The sequence below is a fragment of the Martes martes genome (assembly GCF_963455335.1).
Source record: "Martes martes genome assembly, chromosome: 7".
NCBI classification, from domain to species: Eukaryota; Metazoa; Chordata; class Mammalia; order Carnivora; family Mustelidae; genus Martes; species Martes martes.
In genome coordinates, this window is record NC_137894.1 from 114,125,556 (window position 1) to 114,152,777 (window position 27,222).

The window sequence follows — 27,222 nt, forward strand, 5'->3', positions numbered from 1 at the left end:
TTCCGTTTGCTTCTATGGGGATTCTAGCTGATACAGAATGGATGGTGGAAGTGGACCCAGGAGACAAACTCATACAGTGAGACTCTGGGTTTGGGTTGATCATGTGTGAGCAGCCCAGGGATAGCTTCCTTGATGAGGGCAAAGGGGACAATGGTAGCTCATGTAGATGGTGGCATCATATTAATCCAAATTATCACTGAAGTTTGCATGATAAAAGGTGGAGGGAAATGTGTTGGGAGAGCAAGTGGTTCTAGCACCTAGTCACCAGGACTATAACAATGATTATAAAAACTGTGGATTCACCCAAGTCTCCTATGACCTTAGACACAATACATAGGAGAAAAAGACAAATGAAAAGCTATTAATATGCACATGGACAAGTAGATGTACCCCCCAGGAAACTCTAAAGCAGTCCCTCCTCTCCTGTAGGTGCTGGGAAGACAGGGATATCGACCAAGCCCAAGTCTCTCTGTTAAGTAAATGCTCAATACTATTAGTTCTCTTGAGGACACAGGTGGGGAAGAAACCAAGTGACATGTGACTTAAATTACCCATGGACAACTGGTGCCTTACCCAAAAAATTACAAAATCAAGGCTTATAAGGCAGCATTCCATTATAAAACGGAAGGTACAGATATTGAGTCTAGGCCAGTCAGGTCAAGAGTGTGCCTGTAGGTTGCAAAAACAGGTGACTTACACTCCTGTATCTGCAGCTTTGTAGCCTATCTGTCAACCACACTATGGTTTCACAGAGAATTCCCTGCAATCAGTTTATAAATAAGGGCAGTGCACAAAGCCAGTTCAGGATTGGATCTGCACAGCACGCCAGCACCAGCCAGAAGTGGATAGCACCATGCTGCAGCCCCACTTGGATGGTCCTCAAAGACTGGTGAATGGAAATCCTCCCAGGGGACAGAACATCAGGCAGTGTATGTGATTGTCCACTTTGGCCTGAACTATGGATCTACACCGACTCATGCAGTGGATAATGGGTGTCTGGATCATTGAAGCGTTGGAAGATACTAGTGTTCTACATGAATGCCGTCCTAAAACCAATCATGGCTGTGGAGACTCTCGGTAATCAAATGGACAAGTTGACTCATCCTGTGGATATTAGTTGACCTTTTCCCTAGTCACTCTGATGCTTGCTCAGTGGACCATGTATAAAATGGTCTTGGCAACAGAGATGGAGACTATTGTTGAGCTAGAGTACATGGGTCTCATCAACAAGGTTCATCTGACTCATGAATGGATGAATGGGCAACGTGCTAATAGTAACTGATAAGCCCTTCATACAATACTATATACCACAATGATCAGCTAGTTACTTGGTATGAGGCAGTTTACATTGGATCATTCCCAGCATGGAGGAGGTAGCAGTTCATCTTCTTAGAGAAGGGACACAAATTCTGGGTGTGGATTTACCCATAGAGTTTCTGCTAACATCTCTATTCATGGACTTCAGCATGCCTTATCCATTGCCGTGATACCTTTCACAATATTGCCTCTGATCACAGGCACTAGTCTTAGCACATTTCCCATTACTCAAAGGTAGCTGGCTTGACATAATATTGGAATGACCTGATATAGGCTCAAATACAGCATCAGCTAGGAGATAATAATGCCTTAAGTTGGGATGCTATCTTACTGAGTGCACTTAAGCTTTAAACTGGAGATCAGCAGATAGTGCTGACTGCCCCTAAACTGGATACATAGGCCTGGAGACCAAGAGGTAGAGATGGGGGAGGGAGGTGATCCTTCTCATTATCATGCCTAATAAATCCCTTGAAGAGTTTTGCTTTGTGTCCCTACAACCTTGGGCTCAGTAGGTTGGGAAGCCCTAATGCCCAAGGGAGAAGAAGTGCTTCCACCAGAAAACACAGTTATGGCTCTGATGGCTTAGAAGCTGAACCTGCCCCCTGCTCATTTAGGGCACTTTATGCCAATAAACCAATAAGCAGAGAAGAAGATCACTGCAGTGGTGGGGCAATTATCCCGATTACTTGGGGGAAATTGGTTTGTTGCTACACAATGAGATAAAGAAGAACTATGTTTGGACTCTGGGGATTCACGGGGAGTGCTTCTTCATAGTCCCTTGCCTGAAAGAACTGGTCATTAAAAACTAGAGCAATGCATCAAGAATTCAAATTTTATGGGAATGAAGTTTTGAGTCATCCCAGCAAGTGAAGAACCTCACCCAGATGAGATGTTGGCTGAGAGTCTACCATCAAAAGGGTAGAAATGGTAGCACCAGTATGAGAAAAGCCAAAATGCAAGTACCTGAAGCCTTGACCCCATAGCAGGTGTCACCACACAGATGGTTCCAGGGGCCAGGTGAGTCATGTGAATGAGAGAGGTGAGCTGGGTAGGGGCTCTAGTGAACTGAGAACATAAACCCTCTCTATACGGGGTGGCCAGTCATCAACTCCATTGGATTTTTGCCGCATGAGAATGCCCATAGAGTATGGCCAAAGAAACCCAAGTCCACATTTTTACACAATATATTTTTGTTTCAAAACATTAACAATTATTCCATTTTAAAAAACCACTTCATTGATCAAACACATCAAGCTTCGTGGCCACCAGGTTTTAACTGCTGCCCTATGGTCATGGAAAGAGAAACTGATTGAATGAGGATCCAAGCCAGAAGCGTTGATCACAGCAGAAGAGTGAATAGTTACCACACAAGGTAGAAGCAACTCCATTCATGTAATCCACAGTTCTAAGAAGAGGGATGGCAGAGTAATGGAGTGACAACCAGCTATGCTGATGTGGTCAGAAGAACGTGAGACACAGCAAAAGGACTAAGACTAGACATCAGAGTTTAAGCACTTTGACGCACCAGAAGAGTTTCCCTTGGGTGACCTCCTTTCTAGATATTTAAGAAAGAATGACGAATTCCTTTGAGAATGAGTCAAGGCTAATCTCTTTTCTTATAAAGTTTGATCGCCTGTTCTCTTCTACAAGTGTCATAAATGTCACAGGATTTACCTACTAGGGCAGTTTTCTAGGAATCTTTTTCGGATGCTCTTTCCCAAGAAGATGTCTTTTGAATCACCCCCTCCCTGGGGCCAGTTAATTCATCATGAATGGTGGTTAAACGCCTCAACCCAGCTCACTTTACTATTGTGTAATTTTCTACCCTTTGGAAATTTCTACCAGTTTGGCTCTTACTGGAATATCAGTCCATTCAGCCGCCTCTAGAGGAAGCTCCTTGCTCAGCAAGGATGGAGACAAAGGAGAAGGGAACTGAAGGAGAATGAGAGGGCCAGTTGCTGGCTGGTTTCTTCTGCCTTCCCTCCTAGCCCCTGGCTGCTTTCCAGGAGCTCCTTCACTGGCTAGATCTGCCTCCTGCGGGCCTCATACTCTGTTCTGGTGTTTGTCATCAGAGGTTGTAATATGCTGGGAAGAGCTTAGATCTGGAATTAGAAGACTTGTGTTTGTGTCCTGCCTCTAATAACTAGGTGCTCCTGGCAATCATTTAGCCACTCAGGACTTCAGTGATAAAATGAGAATCATATCTATTTCTGTGGTTTTTATCCAACTCAAACACATGTATATAAAAGGCTTTTTATAACCTCTAAAACCTCACATAGTATAGGTCAGATGGCTCTTGCCATTGATATTAAAAATATCTATATTTAAGCACAGAGGTGTTGTGGCAAAGGCACACATTCATAAAGGTTCCTTTTCTTGTAAAATAGTGTGGACACTGGGAAGTGTCTGCCCAGCCAGGTCTGCATTTCCCAGTCTCCTTTGCCTTTGGGTGGGATAAAGCCATGAGCGCTTCCTAATGGAATACAGGCAAAAGTAATGCGTGTCACTTCAGAGCCAAGGAAGTTCGAAGTATGTGTGCCTTCTCGAATTTTCTTCCTGTCTGGCACTGGAAGAGGAACACGCCAAGGCCTCAGCAATGGGCAGAAATGCAAAATGGAGGGAAGTGGATTTCCTGGTTCATCATGTGGAAGAGAACTACCTGCTACCTGGGCACATCCTCGCCAGATTATTGCAAGAGTGAGGAGCAAACTTTCATCCTGCTACACCTCTGTGATCCTGGGGTTTACTTATTATAGCCTGGTAACAAATAAATCTGGCAGTGGGAACGTGTGGCTCAGTCAGTAAAAAGTGCTGAAAATCAACATGTGTGCAAAGGCTGGAAATGTCTTTTTTCACTCTAATACACAGGCCATGGGGCCAGGGAATTCCAAAAGGACCTCTGCAATGCTCTGTCGGGTAAGGTTGTTGTTATACATACACACACAGGCACACGTGCATGCCTATAACCACGCAGGTCCACACACCACTTTTGTGTATGTTTTCCAGAAGGCCAGAGTGAAAGGTAGAAGAAATAGCCTCTGAGACCATTGAAGAGCTTATCTGTAGTTCAGGAAACTAGTCCAGAGCAGAGATGGAGTGGTGCAGGTCCACAGAACCAAGGAATGACAGCCTCCGGGCCAGCACCTGGGGCTTCAGGTTCCCAGGCTCTTCTTCTCAACCCTCTTTCGCATTCCCTCTGGTTTATCCCAGCCTCTCCCTTGATAAAAGCCTGAAATCTAGATAACCCAGAAATGGCTCAAAAAGGGAGAATGGTAGGTACAAATGGATCTCATGATTTAGCATCTACCATGTAATCAGCTAAAGGACATTTTTCATTTGCATCTTAGCGGCTGGCAAAGAACTGAATGAGCCTGTTAGCCAAACCTTTCTCCTTGCCTACTTTTTTGTGTTGTCTCGTGTCCCCTTGAACACTGTAGTCTAGCCAAGCCAGCCAGCGTTATTCCTGGACGACACTCTAGCCTGTTTACCCCTCTTACCAAGCCCCCTCACCAAAAGATTCTTCCTTCAAGATCCTACTTAAATGTTACGTGCTCTGTTTTTCCCGATGCTTCCAGGCTGAGTTAGTGTTTCTGGTGGTACCTATTTATGGCATTCTTAGAGCACTCACGACAGAACTGGAATTTTTATTTGTACGTTGGTGGTTCATATGCTTCATAGACCCCTTCCCAACACTTGGCTTTTTGGAAAGGGCAATAGTACCTATGATGTCACCCCTCTCCTTTCCTGAGCTGTTCAGACTGGGAGTTCAGACCAAACTCCCAATCCACAGGCACCGCACCCCCAGCCTCCAACAGAGGGTTCTGCCTTTCAGGGATAGCCCTTTGGGGATAGGAGATTGGTCTCATTCTCTCCATTAAGAATTCATTCTCAAGAGGAAAGGGATGTCCCAGTCAATTGTGGGGATGGAGCTATACAGTTATGCCATAGTGTCAGGGCGGGTAGCCACGCTCGGCCATGGGTCAGACAAGCAGAGCACCTTGGGAGGGAGAGGAAGAGGCCAGATCTGAAGGGGAGACGGGAGCAAGGACTGGAGGGACTATGCCATTTGGGGGAGGGGAAGAGCAGACTTGGTTCCCGAGGGCTTTAGGCCTCCTGTTGCCAGCTGTGCCTTCTGTCTTGGGTTCCATGAGAGCAGCCCCTTTACCAGGCCTTCGCAGCATTGCCTCCCCTGCCCCCACTTCTTGGACTAGGTTAATGGGTTTCTGTTTCTTGGAACCAAAAGAGCCCTGGTTAAGAAAGCATTACCTGTGCCTCTGGACTGTGAGTTGCTTGAAGTCTTCCGTCTATCACCAGAATGTAGCTCAAGGCTGTGATGGTGTTCAAAATCCACTTGTCGCACAGATGATGAGTCAACGAATGAACGAATGTGCCTACTGGTAATAAACACAGGGCCCCGTTTGCCTGGCTGGACTCTTGCCCCACCGTGCCTTTCGGATACAAAAGGCTCCTTCCCTTAATCACCACAGCTCTGCTGCTTCTGTCCCCCAGCATCCCATCGTCCAGCTTTTGACAGGTGGCATTTCCCTGGTGTATTTTTTTGCTTTAAAAACACTGGGTCGGGAACACTGGCCTCTGAGGGGACACAGAGGCAGACAGGAGATACAAATAGGAGATGACACTTTCACCTCAACCACATCTGCTCTAGAAGAAAAACCCCAGCTGGCCCCCTGGACCTCTTCCTGAAGAAACATGGAAGGAGCAAGCTGTATTTAGAGAGATATAAGTATAGCTTTTATTTTTTTTTTTTAAACCAACCCAACATTTCCACTGGCAACTGTCAACATAGCTTATGACATGAGCACTGTTTCTTTTTTAGTTATTTTTTTCTTAAAAAATGTGTTTAAAATTAAACAGGTGTTTTTTTAATTTCTCTTTTTTCCCTTAAAAAAATGTATTTATGTCAATGCAGAAAGCCTAAAGATCTGTGGGCAGTTTTGTGATGAGTTCCTATGTGTGTCCGTGTGTGTCTGTGTGTGTGTGTGTGCGCGCGCGCGCGCACATGCGCGTGCACACACAAGCGTGTGGGGTTTAAAGCCAGGTCCTTTTTTCAAATTTGTTGGGAAAAGGTCTGTAGGCCACAGCAATCTCTTTTTCTATAAACCCAGGCTCCGTGGGATGATAGCAACTAAAGTTCCTCTTAGTGGGGCAAGAAATAGCCCACAGGCTGGAAAAAGAGCTTCGTGAGGTTTAAAAACAACGCAGGAATGTGGGAGAGATGAGAAATTCCAGTTCCTCTCTTGTGAAAATGCTTTCAAACGTGACCTGAGGGTCCAGGAGAGGTGGAAGGAGCCCCTGGTTTTCTTATCAACCTCTCGGTTGATGAAAAAAAAAATCTCAAAAAATACAGTCAGACCTCTCAGTGTAGCACATTAGAAAGTGAGGGGCTGTTGAGGCTGACATTTCTCTGACGCACTGACGCTTTTAAACACAATCTTTCCCTTTAAAGATCTCACGAGGTGGACGGCTCTTCTCCTCGGCCTCAGGTCCGAAGCCAAAGATACTCAAGAAGCCATCCATGCCTTTTGTCTCCCGAGCCGCCCTCTGTCATCAGATCCCGTTCCTATTCCTGTCCCCCCCCCCCCGACCCCGTCTCACATGTGGTGCGTCTTCCCGCACAAGGATGAACGTATAGACCCGGCCCCAGTGAGATGGGCAGAGTCAACTGGAAAGGGCAGGAAAGGAACATGACTTTTTGTTTTAAACTGGATTTCGACAGAAGCCTGTAAAGGTCTTCTGCCCCTGCCGCAGCCCTGGTTCTTCAGCCCGCCGCATGGGTGTGCAAACACGCTACCACCCAAACGCCAGCCCTCTCCCACTGAGAAAGAAAGCAGACGTGGTGGTGGGGGTGGGGTTGTGCAGGACGCCGCTGGAGCCCAAAGACAGCTGTTACCCAAGGAGACGGGGAGAGGGTGCCACTGAGCATCCTGCCTCTGCCTGTCCCTCCCAGGGAGTTCCTCCACAGCACCTTTGTTAACCGACTTCAGAAAGAAAAGACAAACGAGCAAACAAGGAGCAACACCTGATGGCAAAGTGAGCACAGTAATGGCTACGATGAAAAGAGAACCGGAAAGTGGCCCGGGGGGGGGGGGGTTGGGCGATAGGACTCACTTCCACCCCCACCAGCTGGGGGACAGTGTGGGGATGCGACCAACAGGACGGATGTGGAAGCCCTGCCCCCAGGGAAGGAGAAGAAGCAAAGGGATAATCCGGAAGGTTTGACCTCTGCTGTGGGTCAGGACACGAATGGGAAGATGGGGAGGAGGTGGATTTGTTGCTGTTGTTGGTTTGTATTGAATTAAATACTTTGTAAAGAGGGTGTTTCCTCCACTCGGTTTGACTGGTTAAGACTCTGCCCTTTCGGGGGGGGGGGGCCTAGGTCGGGTGAGGTTCCTGGGGCCTCTGCGGGCAGCTCCCCCCGGGCGAGGTCACGGTGGCCAAGGGCCCTTCTCTCAGGAGAAGTCCAAGGCGTGTGCAGCGGAGGCCTCAGCGCCCAGGCTCAGAAGCCCTTGATGTAGCAGTAGGCCTCCAGCGTGGCAAAGAGTATGTACAGGAGCCACAGGCCCACGAAGAGCCACGTCGTGGCCAGCTTGCAGCCGCGAGGGCCCCCCAGCTCCCCGCCCAGGTGGGGCCGCCGGCGGTACAAGAGCACGCTGATGCACACGAACGCGAAGATGGTGAAGAGGGTGACCGAGAAGGCCAGCGTGCCGGCCGACACGTAGAACTCCTGTCCCTGCAGGGCCCAGTAGATGGCGGCCACGGACCAGGCCAGGCCGATGCCCAGGAAGACGTTGATGGCGTTGCTGCCCGTGACATTGCCGATGGAGGCATCAGAGTACAGATCCTGGATGGCCGCGGCTTTGCTGGCAAACATGTCTGGAAGAGGGAGAGAGGGTGGGAGCTGGAGGGAGCCTAAGACGCGGAGGGCCCCCCACTCCCACCCCGGCCCCACCATATGTCCAGAAGACAGCTGGGGCCCCAGACCAAGCTCAGGAAGGAGAGGCAGGCTGTGTGGCCTTGGACATGAGCAGGCTGTGTGGCCTTGGACAGGTCGCCTCACTTCTCTGGGCTTCAGGTTCCTTATCCGCTGGGGTCTGAAAGATCCCTAAGGGCCTAGGTCCTGATAATTACTAAGTGGGTTTGCTGTTGCCTTTGGATTTTTCTTTTTCTTTCTTTCTTTTTTTTTTTCAGTAAGGGGAGTTTGCTACTTCTCCATCTGCCCAGGGAACCTTGGCCGCCTGGGAAGCTGGTGAGGGTAGATGCTGATTGTAACCACCGTGCACCATATCAGCTCACATAACACAGTCACGGTGCCCCCCGGGCTCGGCATTGTGTTAGGGGCTGGATTTATGGACAGAGACATGCCAAGGAACCATGAGGTACGGACTCAAGGAAGACAGGACTCTGTCTCTGTAGTTAGTATATGGGGCACAGGGCCCTGCGAGCTGCTTGACTTTAGATGTTGGCCTGGACTGTAGGCATTGGAAGGACTGTCAGGGACATCTAGCCACCCTTTGATTTCACAGGTAAGGATAATAAGGGTCAAGCAATCTACCCAAGGTTACATGGGCAGTTAACAAGACATTTGGTCCTAAAACTCTCATGGATGGGCCCTTTGCATATCATCACCCCAAATAATTTCGGGCAAAGCCATGAAATCAGCTGAGTGCACCACTGCGTAACCTTTCTCAAGCCCCTGATGCTGCCAGCTGCTCCCTGACCAAGTGCAAGGACTTGGAAGTGTCCCAACCTTGTCCTGGCTTGCCTCCTTCTTGCCAATTTTCTCGGATCTCCCAGAGAAAATCTCCTGCCTTTTCTTACCTATGACCTTGCTTTTCCCCCTCTGATCCTCTGCAATTTCTTTCCACATGTGTCCCTTTTCCCACTGTGATAGTTCTCCTCCTTTCCCTCTGCTAGTTCCAGTCCCTTGAGGCCTGGAGAATGGAGATCACAGGGCATCTCCTCCACAAAGCCCTCCATGGACCATCCGTCTAATTTCCTACCACCTGACGCATTTCCAGGAGAGCCAAGGCTCTTGCATCACTAATGTGCAAATCATCCCACTGCTCTGTGCTGGGGTTTGGGGATGAGGTTTCCCTGGAGTGTCATGTCAATTCAGTTACCCTCCAGGGGGATTTATTCTCTTAGTCCAGGAAGGGTTTCCCTGGGTCCAGCCAGCACAGTCCTGTCTGATGGGATTCAACCTAACCCTCTTGGCACTTGACACTCTCTCTTCCTTGCTGTGGCAGCAGGGAGGCTCCCTGGCAGGAGTTCAGGTTCAGATGTCCTGGACACCCAGCTGAACTAAGTCAGGAGCCTGAGCTAACAAAGCCCTCTGCCTGCTAACTGCTCCTTGTCGTTCCAGCCCAGCTTACATAAGCCTCTCTTGGAAGCCGTCCACGAACCAGCCCAGCCCGGTCCCTCCGTCTATGCTGACACAGCACCTCTACTCTCTTGTCATTGAACTTCAACGGAGATGATTTCAATAATGGGAGTTGAGTAGTTTCTGCCGCTAGCTGTTGAACTCCACTCAGAGCGGGGAGCGCGCCTGCCCACCTTCCACAACAGCCTCCAGAGCTAGCATGAGACTGCATCGGGCTCCGTGAATATTTGCCTAATGAATGAATAAATTCAGGTCTGCTCTTGTTCTTCTCTGGGTATTTATGCGAAAAGAAAAGAATATGTAATTCATCATATGAAAGGACACGAGCTCACTAAGCTTCCTCTCCAGTCCCGTCAGGAGACGATTTGTACTCACAGGTGTCCTTCTAAGTGAGGGAGCCAAGAATGCTCACGAAGATTTCCAGGGTGACACCTTCCAGTGGGTTAATCTTTGGTCTCAGGGGCTGCCAGAGACACATGGGAGGAAAACTGTATCTATAGTCTTTGAATTGTGTTGTTTGTGGCCTTCATATCACGTGGAGATTGAGAAAGTGGGCTGCTCACACGGGCAACCGATTTAGCTCCGTGGGCCTCAGTTTCCTCATTTGTCACGTGGGGATAATAATGATCCCAATTACGTAGGGATCTGGTAAGCATTACAGAGAGAAAACATGTCAACTGTGTGGCATACACAGAGCCCGACACATCAAAAGGGTTCAAGGAATGTCTGCTCTCACTAGTACTGTTGTCAGGAATCCCTTTGACTTCCGCGCACCTTCGGGGCAGAGGCTCTGTTAGCTCAGATCGGTGGTAGTAAGAAGATCTTGAGGCAAAGTGGAGGGGGTCACTTGGACCCAGGAGTAACCTCTTTGCAAACCCAGGCTCCCCTCACTCTTACCTGGCACAGAGGTGCCAAATGCCACAAAGACAACAGCTGTGACTGAGTCCTTGAGGCCAATGGTGCAGCCAAAGTGAGAGGCCAGGTCCCCGATGATGGCCGTGAGCATGCCGATGATGAGAATGGACACGACGAAGCAGGCCCAGCCGTGACAGTACTCCGTGGGGGGCACGCAGGCAAACAGCACCTTCCAGAAGACGGTCAGAAAGTGCATGACGTAGTCAAAGCAGGACGGCAGCCTCTCCTCGCCTGACTCATCCTCATCCTCGTCCCCCGCTGCAGACAAGATAAAACAGGCCCCGGGGAAGGGCAGTGAGGTCAGGTCCCCATTCAGGAAAACTCAGGTCAACCCAACATGGCAAGCATTACTAGCCGGCAGGACACTCCCGCTCTCTCCTGAGCCGCCGGGGGGCCAGGTGGCGGGTGCCTGAAAACACTGGAGAAAGGGGAGCCAAGTGGGGGTGGCCCACTGGTCAAGGTGAGTGCATGTGCAGCAGGGAGGGTGGGAGGGAGAGGGCAGGGGATTAGGGAGAGAAGGGAGGAGAGAGGACAAAGGGTCGGGCGTGGGGGGAGATCACGGGAGGAACAAGGTGATGAGGTAGAGAGGAGGGTGGAGGAGGCTTCCTCGGTTGCCTGGGCCAAGAAAAGCAAAATCAGCTGTGTGTCCGAGCGCCTCCCTAACTTTCCTGACCCGCCTGCTGCTGCAGTAACCTCGTGGTTCCAGTTGCAATCCGTCCCCAGAGGCGCGGCTGTCATTCCGGATCATGTGGGCATACCAGAGAACCAGCGCCATCCTCCCGATATCTGATATCCGGTGGGACAGAGCAGGGCTGGGCCCCATTGTCCTCGCCAGGAAACAGGGGCCAAGTGGCCCGCTCAGCGGTCCGGGAGGAGAGGATGTGCTGAGGCCTGCTGGCACCTGGTCCGGGGCAGCCTTGGTTAGATTTAACACGATCGGAGGAAGCAAGGGTTTTAACGAGCAGGAGTTAGGACATGTGAGTTCCGGTTGCAGCTTTGCCAGGAAGAGGATCTGTAAGCTGGGGAAAATCACCTCTTATTTCTAACCCTCAGTTCCCTTGTTCGAGAAAGGAGGGGGTTCGATGAGGTGGCCTATATTCTGTTTATTGTCCCCTTAGGGGCAAAGTAAGGTCATCAGAGGGTGTCCTGGGGAGATCTGAGGTGGGCAACGTGAGATGTGGGGGAGCAGAAGCTGAAGACACCCTCTCTTCCTGGCGGTCCTTCTGCTCTGGCTCCTGGGCCTCAGGGATGTGACCCTGTGGGTTGCTATGACAACGAAGCCTCATGAAAGCAGACAAGGCCGGTGGAGCTGGGCAGAACGAGGAGGCCGCTGTGGTGCCAAGAGGCACTGTGGGTGGTGAGGGAGACACCTTGTCTGGGGCCCTCGCTGTGCTCTGGGCCACCACTGAGGGAGCCTGCCAGTGAATGGCCAAGGAGAGGTCTGGAATCATCCAGGGTGGAGGTTTGCCAGTGTCAATACGGGGAATTTACAAACTCTGGACCCCCACATGTCTAATCAGAGTAGTCCTCCAGCTAACAGAAAAGGAGGACCAAAATAATGAGAGGAAGGAATGACGGAAACCAGAATTTAATGAGTTCTGTTTGGCACCGGACTCTATCATTCAGCTTTGCTGAGAAAAGTCAAAATGATTCCCTTTTTGAATGAGGAAACTGAGGTGGAGGGAGGGTAACTTGTCCCAGGTCACACAGCAGAGCCAGGATTTGAAACCAGCAGGTACCCAGGCTCTCCCAGCTACCCCATGATTCTTCTCCGAAGTGACCTGGTAGAACAGGCCTACAGCAAGGACTAGATCTGGGATGCAGAGGCCTTCCCAGAAGCTGGTAGCTGCAGATGGGGCTGTGTTCGCCCTTCTCTGGTGTTGCCTGCTTCTCTCAGCAAGGCCGGTGCCCATCTTGAGACCCTCTTACCTGCACTGACAGTGATGGCCTCCATGAACTGGTCCCTCCAGGAATGGGTCCCCACAACCATGGCCAGGTTTGTCTTCTTGATCAGTTTGTCCACCGTATTCTGTCGGGGAGATAAAAACTCGGAATCATGAGGTTAGAACGCTCAGAACTGTGGAGGAATCTGATGCTTCAAGGGGATGAAAGATGTCTTGCATTCTGGGCATATCCACATGGGTTCTGGGAGTAATGGCCTTGGATGATATCTTCTGGGGCAGTCTCTCTATTTCTCTTTTCTTTGGTTGTGATGGCAGATATTGGATACTTAGAGCAATACAATAAAGCATAATGGTATTGATGCCAATAAATGTTGCCCCAAAGCAGTAAATTTTAGAATTTTTGTTTTTAAAATTCAGTTGAACAATAGAGATAATACATACAGGGGCTTTATAGCCCTTTTATTCCATTTGTTATGTTTCCTCCCAATATTCCTAGGATCTAAATGGCCAGGGCTATTCGTTCCAGGTTACACATGGGGACATTGACACTGGGCGAGTAAGTGATTTGTTCAGTTTCAACTTCATTATTGAGTGGTGAAATCGGAACGAAACTTCTACCTCCCGCCGCATTACTCTATTATTCAATTAGATCTCACTTATGGCCTGACCTTGAACTCAAAGGATTCTTCAATGATGACCTCTAGTTTGGGGTGTTCGCCCAGTACTGGCTTTCCCATTTCTGCTATCCTCTTGGCCTCCTCCTCCTCCACAGTCAGCTTTCTGTCTGTCACCTCTGCAACAAAACAAAATCAGACTAGCTTTAGCACAGTCACCACCCCCTAGGAGTCTAAAGCTCAGAGCATCAGGCATGGGCAGTGGGCACAAAGCAAACTCTTCTTAAGAGTAGGGACTTCGGGTACTTTCTAGTGTCTCTTTCTATAACGTGCTGAACATTTTTTGACCATCAGACCATGAAAGGGTCTCCTGCAGGCCTGGGATAAGTATTCCTATTTCCATTTTATAACTGGGTGTGCAACCTGACCCAAAGACCTTCCATGAAATAGCACCTAGTGAAGTTCCCAAGCGATCTGGTGAGATATTGAAGAGCTGGGAACAAAAGCACTTAACAATTTTGAATTGTTGGACCTGACTGTCCAACTACTTGATATAAAATTTCTTGGAGGCCAGAACCACATGTTAATCCAAAGGGTATGTCTCCTGGTTCCTGTCAACATCTGTTTCCAACGACATTGGGACTGTGCCCTCTGTAGAGGAGAAAGCAGGAATATCTACACTCCATACAAGTGAATGTTGTCCTCACAGTGAGAAACTTGGAAGAGTTCCTGAAAGATTTCCTGATTATCCAATGAAAGGTCCCCAGGATTTCTGTAGGAACCAGGCATATTTCTTCTGGAACAGAAGTACTCTTTCAACCAAAACCAAAAGGAAGCGCTTCCTTTACTTTTTTTTGAGGCATTCCCTGTGTCCCTCAGCATCTTGACTCATTTACCAGAGGTCCCTTCTCATGTTGAATGGTGTGAAAAATTTTCCACTTCAGCTGGTGAGTCCATTTTAAGACCACTTCACCATGAAGACATGTTTTCTGGATTAGAGTGAAATAGAGATTGAATCTTTTTATTCCCCTTTGATTAGAAAATTGCTCTTGGCAGCCTGTTTCTTTCAGAGATCATTTAAACATCTTTCCTTCCAAGCCCACATTTTTATATGCAATTAATTCTTTTATTGAGTTCCTTAATTGCTTTCATTCCACACACTGAATCTCCTATGGGAATCCTTTAGTCCTTGGATAATACCAAGGACAACGTGGGTCAGAGGCCAAGGAGGTCTTCTTTTCTCTCTAACCTGGGGATTGGTGAAACATAGGGATGGGTGAGGCTCAAGCTCTTGAAGTTGCAAGGAAAGGAATTCACTGGAAAGACGATAAGCCAAGGGTGTAAGTTACCAGAGAGGCTGTTTTATAGAATTTTCTTAGTTGTCCTGAATGAAGATGGGAAAAAAGTATGCAGTGGGCTCTTGAGCTGGCTGTTCCCCTGAGTGCTGCTGGCCCCAAACACAGAAGGCAATCCCAAAATGTTTTGGAGCTGTCCGTGGTGCTGTCCTGCTGCTAGCGTTGGTGACGACTTTCAGAAAGAATTACTTCCTAAGGATCAATGTCCTGTCTATTTCTAAGTAAGCAGACACCCTCTAGCAGTCTAACTTTATTCAATCCATTGATTCTGAGTCTTTTATTAGTTAATTATGAAGGTAAATCTGGGTATGCCTAGGGTTCTGGCTACGAAGTCAGTGATCCCAGAAGCCAGGTTGCAAGATACTGTGAGAAAAAGCCTTTAGAAAGAGACTTAGAGATTCCTTAAAAGCAAGGGTACTTTTTCCCTCTACTTGTAGGTTTTGGCACCATATCACAATGGCTATCCTAGCAGTGACAGTATTATTCTACTTTATTCTACTCCTCCCTCCCCCATGCCCCCATGTCATACTTTACATGTGCCTCAAGAACTCTATACCAATATAATGAGCTCTCCAGTGACATATAAATGTACCTGTCTAACCCCTTGTCTAGCTATCAATCTGGCACTATATCCATCTGACAGGATATTGATCTACCTACTGACCTGTCCACCCCTGTGGCGACAGTCAGTTTTTCCATCTAGCTTTTTGCAAAAATCTCTCTGACAAATACCAATCCTCTATCTTTGGATCTCCCACAGCTCCACAGAGGAACTCCATACATATCAGTTAAGTGATTGATTCACATGCTTTTAAATCAACTCTGATTTAGTGTCTTGGTTTGATAGTAATTCTATTTCTGTAATGATCATTCCTTTACACTCAAACTACTTTCTTGAGAGAGTGACAAGTCTTCCATCTAAAAGACCATAATGTCTGTGATAGCTTGTTTATGTAACTCCTCAGAATCTCAAGTGAAGGTGGGTGGGTAGGATAGGTGATTTTCACATTTGAACTGACTGAATAAACTCTCAGATCGCAGGAAAGGGGGAGGGGAGGGAGAGAGAGAGAGAGAGAAAGAGAGAGAATATGAATAGGATGAAAGATTGAGCAAATATTGGAAGAACAAAGAGCTTGCCAGGCCAGACAAGAATAGATTGCTTTCAATGCTCTACAGGTACCCTCAGAAAGAAATGGGGCGATGCAGCTAGTGCACTCATTCCGAGGTCCCTGAGCTTGGTGGTGTAGCTCAGAATGAACGTATTTACTCTGTCTTTCACCACCAGACATTGTTAATCATGTTTGCCTGTCCACCCAGGAAAACTCAAACAAGAACGTGAGATTTCCAGTGAGTTTTAAGACTAACCATGGGCTCCTAGATTAAAAGTTTACAGACTGAAAGATCTAGAAAATGATACCTGCTTATTTTAGCTTCTACTGGTATTTTTGCAAATATGTTCAAAGCACAAGAAAGCCTAAATTAAATCACCAGTCTTTGTTGTGTGTCTATGTGTGTGGGAGGTGGTGGGGGTGGGTGGAAGCAAGAGTTGGAACAAAGAAGCCCAAATAGCTTCTCAGGCAAGAAGGTTACTGGAGAAGGAACTCCCAATGCTATGGTATTAATACCTTGAGGGAATAGTGGAATATATGGGGTCAGAGGTAGTTCTTATCCTGTTGGTATAAAGAGGAGGCAAATGGCCAAGGAAGCAGGAGTCCCTTTTTTTCCCCAGAAAAAAAAAGTTTGCCTATGTTTATTGTTGTTATTGTTTAAAGCCTCCAAGGAGGTCAATGTTCTTTATATATTACCCTTCTCAAAACCTGGTGCAGCCTATTCGTAATTTTGAATACCAGTGAATTCTGTAAGATGTTTTGCCTCTCAATTGCTCTTAAATTTTTTTATATCTTCAAAGAGCTGATGAATTTAAAGTGTTATTTTAACTTATATTGAGACATCTTGCATAGCTCACTCTGCCTGCACTGAGAGTTATAGAATTGCAGATATGCTGAAAATGCTTTCCTATCTGCTCACAAAGTTGGATGCCATTTATGATTTCATTACACCAATACAAGCATACTCTCAAAGAAGGTATTCATCCTACAACAGAACCTAGTTTCTGCATGAGAATGTGTCCAAAATAAATTTCCCCAAATTTCTATTTCCAGCCAGATAATTGTCCCCACTACCCATAATATCCTAATTCTTCTTCATGTTCATGGCACATGTGACTTCAAGGGTCAATGACAAATGAACCAAAGTTCTAGCAATTTAGGTCTCAGCTGTAATGAGATGGAAGATCTCCAGGATCAGTAAAATTCCAGATTCTTTAAAAATTGCTTTTCACCTTCTCACAGCAGCTCCTGATTATTTCCCCCTGGTTCCCTCAAGATCAAAGTATTTGCTTTCAAATCCCATCACGATCCCATTAGGAGCTTCAGCCCTGAGTCTCACCCTCTCCTGCCCTACAACATAAGATGACAGATGAACTAAGACTCGGGAGAAGTCTATGACCCACTGTCTGTTTGTAAGTTTCAACTCTCTTCCTGGTCCCAGAGAAGACCAGTTCTGCCTTTACCCACATCCGCTGACAGAAGTGATGCTCAAAGAATTGTTTACTTCCTCACAATTACTTCAAGTGGGGGAAATAAAGCTCTCAGTCCTTAGGAGAACTTGTCAGGTTACCTGGAGCCCACAGTTCCTATTAAATAAATCAAAGGACATTGGCCTTAAACTAAAAATGGCACTGGCGAGAAGCAAGAAGGAGGGGGCAAGACACCTCTTACCTGGAGACAACAGGAGCGCTGTTTGCAAATGGATACCAGACAAGGGGAAGAAAAAAAAGGAAAGAGCATTAAGGTCCCATCTTGAAAGTATCCCCAGGCTTTGTGGTTGCAGCAGGGTAAGGAAGGCAGTGAGCTTAGTGGTGAGAGCCCTGCAGCCACATGCAAAAGGCAGCATTTGGAGCACGTGCAGCCACAGCAGCAGCAAGAGGTGTAAGCCACTGGAGGGACTGCTGAGCGCCAGAGCCCTGCAGCCTGACTTTCCCACCTTTCCTACAGCTCTGGGCCAAGGGGAAAAGGAATGAGGATGGGGAATCCAGGTGAGTGGAGCAGAGACAGAGTTGGTCATTCGTGATGTTCTAAGAAATCAGGTTATCGTATCCATTCTATAAAAGAATGAGGATCTAATTACCATGAAAACTGTATAGTGTAGCTGGCTTATCAGTGGGGCATATGGTCCTAGGGCTTCAGGGTCCTGAGCAGTGGCCTACAAGAGTGGAACAGTGCTCAGTCCTGTGTCTTCTAGTCCTAACTTTATAACCAGATCGAGCTTAGCTTCCCAGTGCCCATACCACTCCCATGGCCACAAACAGCTTCCCAGCTACCACACTGGCCAGAACTTGGAGTTCCCCTCAAAGGAGGACCTCATGAAAAGGTAATTTCTGCAAAACGTCTTCTCTGAATGGTTTATCTTTTTAGAGACACAGCCTGGAGATTAGGGTAATACCATTTGGTATTACCTGGGCCTGGCAAAGTCACGGCAACTAGTAGGTGTTTGGTAGAGATTTCTTTTCTTGTCACCTAGTTTGGCAATTGTATTTTTTATAGATTCTGTAGTGCTGCGTCTGGCAGGGTGGCGTCTTTATTCCAGAAAGGACAGGCTAAATAGGGTCCAGGTATCCTGGACCAGAGAAACTGTTAAACAGAAAGCAATTTGTAGATGGGACTGGGAAGCTGAGTTAGCTGTACCTAACACAGGGCATCCCCTAGCTCCCAAATTTGTACTTATGCTAAAAAATTCTTGTGACATACCACATTTTCCTCTCAATGGTGTCTCAGTACAGCCCCACACTCCCTGGCTCTTGTCATATAGAAGTCTGGGAACATCCCACTACATACTCGTGGTACGGCTGGTGACTGATGGTGCTGGGGAAGGAGCGGGGGTGGTGTCTGTGAATTGTTTCTTCTAAAAATCTCTAGGAATGCAGCTCGGGCCAACGATCCATCATTTCACAGTCACAACCACTGAAGACACTTGTGGATTGAGAATTTTTATGTATATGAGCAGAGTGAACAGCAGTTGACTTTTTCTGGTTCCTCCCGTATGGAATTCCAAGGGGGTAATTGAGTGACTCTCTTTGCTACATTGAGATGGATAGATAGACAGACAGATAGCGGGAGAGCTTGTTCATTTTGCTCCTTTTATGGAGCTGCATGGAAGCAGAGCCCTTCCTGGCTCCCAGGCTCCAGGGGAAACCAGAAACCCAAATACATCAGTGAACCCAGGTAGGCCAGACAAGAGGAAGCTCTTCTAGAAATGTCCCTCCTGGCCTGGTTTTCACTCAGAAGTCCCTCCCAACCCCAGGATCATCTCCATCACAAGCAGAGGGCTTGCAGTCAGCCAGAATGGTGCTATTCTCTGGTCATTGTCTACATGAATTTGAGACTTTCCACTTAGCAGTTACAGATGGGTCAGCGAGACCCAGATAGGCCAATTCTGAGTGACATAACACCTCCAGGGTGTTTTCCTGCTGCTGTTGATGAGAGAATCTGCAGCTGAACTTTCCCCTGTATTGATCCCCAGGGTCAGGTGAGCATCATTTATCCCTGTTCAGACACCCCAGGGACATACAGGAAATAGCATAGCTCTGTGAGTAATTGGAAGCATCTGGGCAGCTTGTCAGGGGGAGCCCACTGATGTGGTAAGAGGGGGCACAGACAGGCCCCATGACTAGGGGAGAGTGCTTTCCTTTCCACAGGAGGCTCCCAGTGTCCAGGCCCAACAGCCTTGACCATGCTGCTCGGCGTTGCCCTCCGATGTCTACTTCTAGATTCCGGCACTTACTCTAAGCCACGGCAACCATGTTTCCTATTCATCCTCCCTTTTCCTTCCTCTAGCTTATCCAGAGTATTTAATCTCACCTCCAAAGTCTGTTTTGTCTTCCAAGAATAGAATCTGCTATTTTAAATGTAGTGCTTTTTTTTTTCCCTTTGGTAACGCAATTGTCATTTTGACCATGCAAAGTCTATGCTGTTCTGAATGCCTAAGACTCCCCCATGCAGCAGTGGTCATGAAAAGCTTTCTACTGTACAGTTTCTCACTCTGAGAACAGCAGGGAATTCTGAAAATCAGGATGGGTTTTCATGTGATTCTGAGTCTAGACAATCCAGTTGTATGACCTTTCACCTAATGGTCTAATGCCAAACTATGGGAAGATGTGAAGACACTGAAAATAGACAATAGACCAGGAGGTCGGGAAATGCATGTATTTCCTATTGGCACCTTCAATCTTGGCATCTTGGTCACTGGGAAGACCTGAAGTGTCCTTGCCTTCTCACCTACTCACTCCCGGAGTCCAGGGAAAGTAGAGGGGTGTCCTCAAATGGGGAGTAGCCAAAGGCATTTGCATTTGGCCATGTCTCTTGAAGAGCACAAGGTGTATCTTAGGTCCCTCCCTATCTTGCTGTTGATCAGAGTTTATTGGGGAGGCAGAAAAGAAGAGGGAGGCCTCTTTACTGGTGGAATAAAGTCACAGACTTTCAACCCATTCGTCGTGTCTGGAGCCACTGCCTGCTTTCCAGCTACCCTGAATGATCTCTCGTGCTGCTTTCATTTGCACCTATGTAGCAGAGGCTATGGAAATTGATAAATCTAGTTTACAATGGCCTTAGGTGTCTCCTGCATCCAACCAATTATGAGGCGGTGGAGTAAATGCACAAGGGAAATCGGAAGGAGGTAGGGCAGGTGTCGAGACAACTTCTGAGAATGTTCTCCGTGGTAGCAACTGGAGGACTGGCAGTCTAAACAACGGAACTAGAGATTTTCTCCCCTCGCTTGCACTGTGGCAGTCAGAATTATGGCGACATCCTATCAGGTGGCAAGGAGAGGATGAGTACTGGAAGATGGAGAGGGCTTTTGCCCGGAGGACACTAGGCGTGCCCAAAGCTAGGTAGATGCAGAACTGGTCAGATCTGCAGAGAGTCCCCAGAAGACAGTGAGAACTGATCAATCCTGTCGATAAGGCTTTAGGAATATAGTTGCTGAGTCCCTTAGATCTGTCCTTTAAGGAAAGGCTTTATGCGCTCTTTGTCATGTGAATGTGGAGTAGTTGCAGAATAATCCCCCTTTTTTGACAAACAAGTGGGTCTCACTGTTCCATCCTCCATGAGGCTCCCAGAAGCATCTCTCTCCTGAAAGGGAGTGTGAATGTCCTTCTCTTGGTACCTCCCAAAAGCACCCTTCTCCAATCCCACATATGCTCCTCCAGCACTTTCCAAGTAGTGGTTTCTTCAAGGGAAGAAATCTTTCCTTATATCTTCCTTGGCTGCAACATAATCAGTCCCTTAGGAATGGAACCCTAGCAGGTATTCCAAGATGCATGTCTTGAGAAAGGGAGGAGATGAGGCCACTCCTCCCGTGTGAGATGAAGGTTATCTTGGGATCTGGGTGATAAGCCTATTTGCAGATGCCAAGCCAAGGCAGGCTTTGGTGAACTGCGTTATTTCTCAGGGATCAAAACCCACTACACCATTTAGAGGCCCTTCTCCTATTGGAAAAATCCATAAGTCAATACTCTGGGCCCACCCAGTGTCAGTCCTTTTCCAGGGCCCTCTGGCTGGGGAGATTCCCACACGTGGAGTTATTGCCTTCTTTTCGCAGACTCCCAATTTTCTGCTTTAGGGACTGCATGGTCCTAAAGCAGCCTGAATAAAGGTAGAATGAGATGGGCTGGATGTCAAGGGGGAGGGAGAATAGTTCAGGACTCCAGATCGTATGACTACTTCCGAAGCCAGCTCTGTCCCAGAGAGGTCTCAGAAGCTATGGTCTCTGACACTTGGCACACCTCTTCATACCACGGTCTCCCCAGCTGTGAAATAGTCAGATAAAACACTTACCTCCGTGAAGGGCAGAGGGGCCTATGAACCACTCTGCAAGGGAATAACCCACCACGCACTCAAGGAAAGTTAGGGAATGCAGCAGGAAACTGTCAAAGCATCATTGCAACACGGGCCCCGGCCCCCATCCCAGACTCTTCCCCCATTCAATCCAGGCTCAGGGGTGAAGGGTGGGAGGGCAGGAAGGCGGGAAAGGGCACAGACATGCATGGCATCACATTCCTTTCTTTTTCTTCTCCTCCCCACCCACCAAGGAGTTTCCACAGTTACAGCTTCCGTGGATGTGTGGGGGCTGTGGGGGAGAGTGCCGGGGACAGCGGTGCGCAGATCACGGGAGCGCGGGGCGGGAGGAGGTAACTCGGTAGGGTAATGAGAAGTTGAGGCTGCAGCGCTGTCCAGAAGGTGGGAAAGGAGGACTGGGGAGTCAGCTAAGGCTAAGAAGGCAGAGATGACACCGAAACAGGGTGAGAGCGAGAATACAGGAGGGAAAAGAATAAAAAAGTCCGTTGGTCAAAAAAAGGAAAAAGGAAAAGGGAAGAAAAGGGTGGGGGGTGGGGGCAGGGAGGGAAAAACCAGAGTTGCTTTTTTGTGGCTGTTGCTTTTCAGTTTCACTTTTTTCTCTTTCTTTTTGTTGTTGTTGTTTTATTTTTGTTTCGTTTTGTTTAAAGAATCTCACACCTGATATTCCACGTTCCATCCATTTCGGTTCACCAAGGACAATGAAGAAATTCTCTTGCCTTTCGTATTCCTCCTCATCTACTATTTTAACCCTTATGGTTTTCCTGTAGGGACAACAAGAGAGAGAGGGTGTCGACTGGGTCGGTAGATCGGTTGGTCATTTGGAGCACAGCCTTTAAAATCATTCCCCATCACTCCTGGCACATGCAGCCCAGTCCCGCCGTGGCGGCATCTGGTAGGACTACGGTGGATTGTATTTTTCTCATATGAAAAAAAAACGGTCTCAGCTTTTCTTGTCTCCTTGGTTGTAGTTTGCTTATGGGTGGGAAGGAGAGGGAGCCAGGAGGCAAGGAAAAGTGGGCAAAGGAAGGGTTCCAGGAGGACAGGAGGGAAAGGGGAAGGGCAAGGGGGGTGCTGGTGCGGGGGAGTCAGTTGAGATCCTGCTGATGGTTAGTAAGAAGTCAGCTGGGCAGCACATTCCACGGGGTGTCACATGGTAACTGGCATTTCCTCAGGAAGCAGGTAAACTACTGACCCATCGGGAACAATCCAGGGCCCTTCTCCAACAGGAGATGTACCAACAGTACTGAGCCAGGGGCTCGTTTTCCCTTCCTGTGTCTATACTCACTTCTTATGTGAGCCTCTTAAAGAAAACTTCAAAAGTATTTATGAGGGAGAGAAAGGAAAGAGAGAGAGAGAGAGAGAGAAAGGAAGGCAGAATTCTAATATCTTTGTCATTCTTGATCTTAGGGCTCCAGCAGTGGGAACTAAAATGAGTATGTATTAACCATAATGTGATACAGGACTCCTTTAATATTTACTGCTGAAGCACTCCGAGGAAAACCTAAAGAAAATGATATGTCATCAAATTCTAAATCACCTCTGTACTTCTATCGTATAGCGCTGATAAGTCCCAAGGCTGGCTTCCTTAAATGCTGATAATCTGGGGCCTGGGGAAAATGGTGAAGGAGGTTTCCCCAGGCCCCAGATAATCATTTCTCGGCATCTCAACAAAGCATAGTGTCGTTTAGAAACAAATCACCGAGGGCAGCCAAGTTTCTTAGAAAATCACTCCCCTCCAGAGACTCGCATGAGGCTGGATCAGGCCAGCTGTCATTGGAGAAGTTGCGATCCCCATCTTGGTCCTTCCTGGATCCACAGTGGGGTTGGCACGTCCCAGTAGCGAGCCATGATTGTTATTTTCTGCTTGCTTTGTCTTTGGCCTGGGACCTAAGTGCTCTCTAAAGGGCAAAGAGGTACTAATAAACAATAACCTAAAATGTCTCGTAAGAGCCTCTGATGTTCCTCTTTCCTTCTGAAGACACACTCCGCTTTGCTATCTGCAAAATGGTAGACCGATCTGAGGGGGTTTGCTGGTTACAAGATTTGCTGTGTACTTGTGTTTTGTGTGTGTGTTTCACAAGTACACTTTAGGTCACCCTTTTCGGTGCTATTTTTGGACACCTTTACATACCTTGCTCAATAGACAAAAGACAAAGCTAAATGACTGTCAAGTCAAGAAGATTTTCTAGGAACTTCTCTCTAAGCTCTAGATATGGGAACCTGGGGCTACCTAGGAGTTGTGAGCCTGGCAGCTTTTCCCTTGCAGGGACTCTGCTGTGGGTTAGGAGTGGGTGCTCTGGGACCAAGGGCGTGGCTGGAGGGATATGACTGGAGGGAAGGACTGGAGGGAAGGAACGTTGTCCCCAAATACTGGCGGCTCCCCTTGACCCAGATGGTCTGTCCAGAATAGGATGTTCTGACTTGCCTGTGGGAAGTCTGGGGTGTGTGGGGTCATTTAAGTTGAAGGCAAAGGCTTCATCTACTCTGAGAAATACTGTGATCTTGTGGGAAAGCTTCCACTCAAGCCAGAATCCCCCTCCCACCATTCTAAGTCTCTGCCACCACACCTAGATGTTCTCTGCAAGGAAAACAAGAGGCTGGCAGGTAGGTCTGCAACCTTGACCTCAGACTAAAACCTGTACTTGCAGCTCAGTCAAGGTCAGGAGGGAAACACACCTTGATAGCAGGAATATGGCAGGAAAAAATGGCTCCTAAGGCTGCTCTGGGGAATGGGATGAACCATAAATAGAACCCGAATCCAAATATACTGACTGCCAATGTCTGCAGACTCTAAGCTTAGCCCTGAGAATAGCGGCCCATGGGAATCTGTGCTGAGCACGGAGGCCAGTTTCCCAGCGCTGCCCTCCCACCTGGCGCCGTGTTGTGTGGTCTTTCTTTTTCTTGTATAGAAAGCCATCCAGGAGAAGCAGAGAGCCCCATATATGATACTCCGGGCTCTGGCTGACACTCTCTCTCTCTCTCTCTCTCTCCCCCCCACGCTGTGTTTCTCCCATATCCATTTCTCCGTCTCACAAAAATTACCATTGACTCCTGAACATCCCTCTTAACGGATACCATGTGACAGGCTGACAGGTGTTAGGGCAGTGCTGGGATCAGAGAGAGGAGAGGGAGAGGTGCAAAGAAAAGAAACGAGAGAACAAGAAAGAAAACAAGGGGACGTGGACTCAGGGAGGCAGAAGAAAGGGGGAACAGAAGACAAACAGACTGGGGAAAGAAAGAACCAGAAGAGGAGAGGAGAGGAGAACGTTAATGTTAGTGTGGAGGACAGGGTACTACACCTTTCTGAAAACTCATATCCACCATGCGGGGGCCCACCATCTCAATGAAGTAATTCTTGTTTTTCTCATACGCCTCATCATCAATTACCTTGATGTGAATTGTTTTGCTGTGGATGGAAAAATAAGTATCATAAGCAAGGAGCAGATTGGGGTGGCAGCAAGCCAGCTGGGAGAAGGAAACAGTAAAAAGATCCAGAAAGGTCAAAGTGTGTCCCCACGGGGGCACCGAGGGGAGGGGCTGCCCCGGGCCCCCTTCCAGGCTCCCTGGGCTCCTCTTAGGCTTCGTGGGGCTTCGTGGCATGGTCAGACTCGAAGGCTGAAAAGTCAAAGGTTCTGGGTTCTAATCTTGGATACGCCACATGACCTTGGACAAATAATGTAACTGATACAGAAACAGGTTAAGTAATGCTTACACCGTCCCAGGGCAGTTGTGAGAGCAATGAAATAATATAAGCATAATGGTCCCGTCATTTAGGTCCTCTGTGATGTTTGCTTCCCTGTCCTTCTTGCTCTGGGGACAGGGAGAATTTTTTGACTTTTGAAATCAGCTGGTATTGGTCTGAAAGGCATATGTTATAGAAAGGACACGGATGGGGGGCCTGTTGGCCTGTGGGAGTCTTGCCTGGACACAGAAGGACTTTTTCTTCCCTTTCTCTGTGGCAGGGACTACCATGGGGAAGCCAGGAGGGCCATGCGGCTCAAGTCACACATTCTGGAACTCACAGCAGGCTTCAAAAGCTTGTAAGCTACCTCCCCTCAGCCTCAGCGGGGGCAAGAACCGGATTACATGAACTCTAGGGCGCTCTGAGCCCCAGTTACCTTACAAATCCTATAGTGACCTTGCGATGAGCACAATTATACTATTTTTATGTTAAAAGGTGCAAAACAGGGGCACCTGGCTGGCTCAGTGGGTTAAAGCGTCTGCCTTCGGCTCAGGTCATGATCTCAGGGTCCTGGGATGGAGCCCCACATCGGGCTCTCTGCTCAGCAGGGAGCCTGCTTCCTCCACTCTCTCTGCCTGCCTCTCTGCCTGCTTGTGATCTCTGTCTGTCAAATAAATGTAAAATAAAAAATAAAAAATAAATCTTTAAAAGGTGCTAAACAATGAAAAACATAAACCAATTTTTGTAGTCCTGATTTCCATCTTCCTTCCTTCCTTCCTTCCTTCCTGTTACTAGGAGCTTTAAAAACAAAGATGGACCTGGGCCCCCCCCAACCTTTGCTTAATAATGGGGACATTCCAGCACCAGACTCCAGTTGAGGCCTGTCACAGAGGGTGTGGGACACTGCTGGAGGGGTGTGCCCAGAGCTGAGTCTCCCCTCAGCATTGGGACGAAGGGACACATGCAGGAGCCCTATCCAGCTGCCCATGGGGCGTGCACCCTTGCAGACTTGAGGGGGCCACAGGCCTGCCCTTTGTTGACCCTTTGTTGAGGAGGCTGAGGTCTTCTGCACCTCCCTTTAAAAAAAAAAAAAAATATATATATATATATATATATATACACACACACACACACATACACACACATGTATAAATGTTGTATATATATACACACACACATACATAAAGTAGGACTATCTTTACATTCTGACTTGGAACAACCTCTCTGCTCGCCCAAGTTTTCCCAAGTCCCCGTCGAGCGTGTTGGATGGCTACAGAGCTTCCCTCATCCACGCTGCTGATCCTAGAGAACCAATGTGGGCCTGTGGCTCCCGAGGTGAATGAAGAGCACTTACTAACACACCCTAGCACCCGCCAGTCCGCGGCTTCAAAATCAGAGACGCCAACCTGTCCTCACTTGCCGCGCCCACTGCCATCGCAGTGAAAGTTGGCTCGCCAACACGGAAAGCGCGAGCGTTCAGCCTCTGACTTTCTTCCTTGAGAGCAGCGGCCCTGGTACTAGAGACTGAGGACCTGGGGTCAGATCCGGCCTCCACTTCTCACTAGCTGGGTGACCCGGGGCAACCAGCTAAAGCTCTTCAAGTCTCATGTGTTATCTGAACACCTACTTCAGAGCGTTCTTAAATGAGATCATGCACGTGATGCACTTGGTGGGGGCACGTTCCCTCATGAGCACTTAATAAATAACAACCATTATTACTAAGAGCAATAGGACCACGATGTGGGGGGTTGAGAGTGGTAGAGGAGGGAATCTTGCCATCTCTAGTCTTTAAGTCAGAAAATAAGGGGAGATCAACGGATAGAACGGGTGGCTCAAGAGGGGGTACAGGCCGGAAATTGAAGTCAGGTCAAGAAAGGACTGGATAGGGGTGCCTGGGTGGCTCAGTGGGTTAAAGCCTCTGCCTTCAGCTCAGGTCATGATCCCAGGGCCTTCAGCTCAGGTCATGATCTCAGGGTCCTGGGATCGAGCCCCGAGTCCGGCTCTCTGCTCAGCGGGGAGTCTGCTTCCTTTCCTCTCTTTCTGCCTGCCTCTCTGCCTACTTGTGATCTCTGTCTGTTGAATAAATAAATAAAATCGTTTAAAAAAGAAAAGAAAAGAAA

General features: G+C 48.1%; 1 protein-coding gene across 6 annotated transcripts in view; it reads right to left on the bottom strand.

Annotated features, from left to right (window-relative positions):
• Positions 1 to 6,049: 6,049 nt before the first annotated feature.
• The window catches only part of SLC8A3 (solute carrier family 8 member A3), a gene marked incomplete at its 5' end in the record, with an annotated part of 117,194 nt that continues 96,021 nt past the window's right edge, over positions 6,050 to 27,222 (bottom strand). The window contains 6 exons of one of the 6 annotated variants that reach the window (XM_080807383.1): positions 6,050 to 8,211; positions 10,616 to 10,891; positions 12,563 to 12,662; positions 13,206 to 13,321; positions 17,287 to 17,304; positions 22,078 to 22,181. In XM_080807383.1, the coding sequence (XP_080663509.1) occupies positions 7,835 to 8,211; positions 10,616 to 10,891; positions 12,563 to 12,662; positions 13,206 to 13,321; positions 17,287 to 17,304; positions 22,078 to 22,181 (991 nt within the window). In that variant the 3' untranslated portion in view covers positions 6,050 to 7,834. Of the gene's footprint in view, positions 8,212 to 10,615; positions 10,892 to 12,562; positions 12,663 to 13,205; positions 13,331 to 17,286; positions 17,305 to 22,011; positions 22,182 to 24,719; positions 24,827 to 27,222 lie in introns of all 6 variants that reach the window. The other 5 variants (XM_080807381.1, XM_080807382.1, XM_080807380.1 and 2 more) reach the window with 5 other exon arrangements.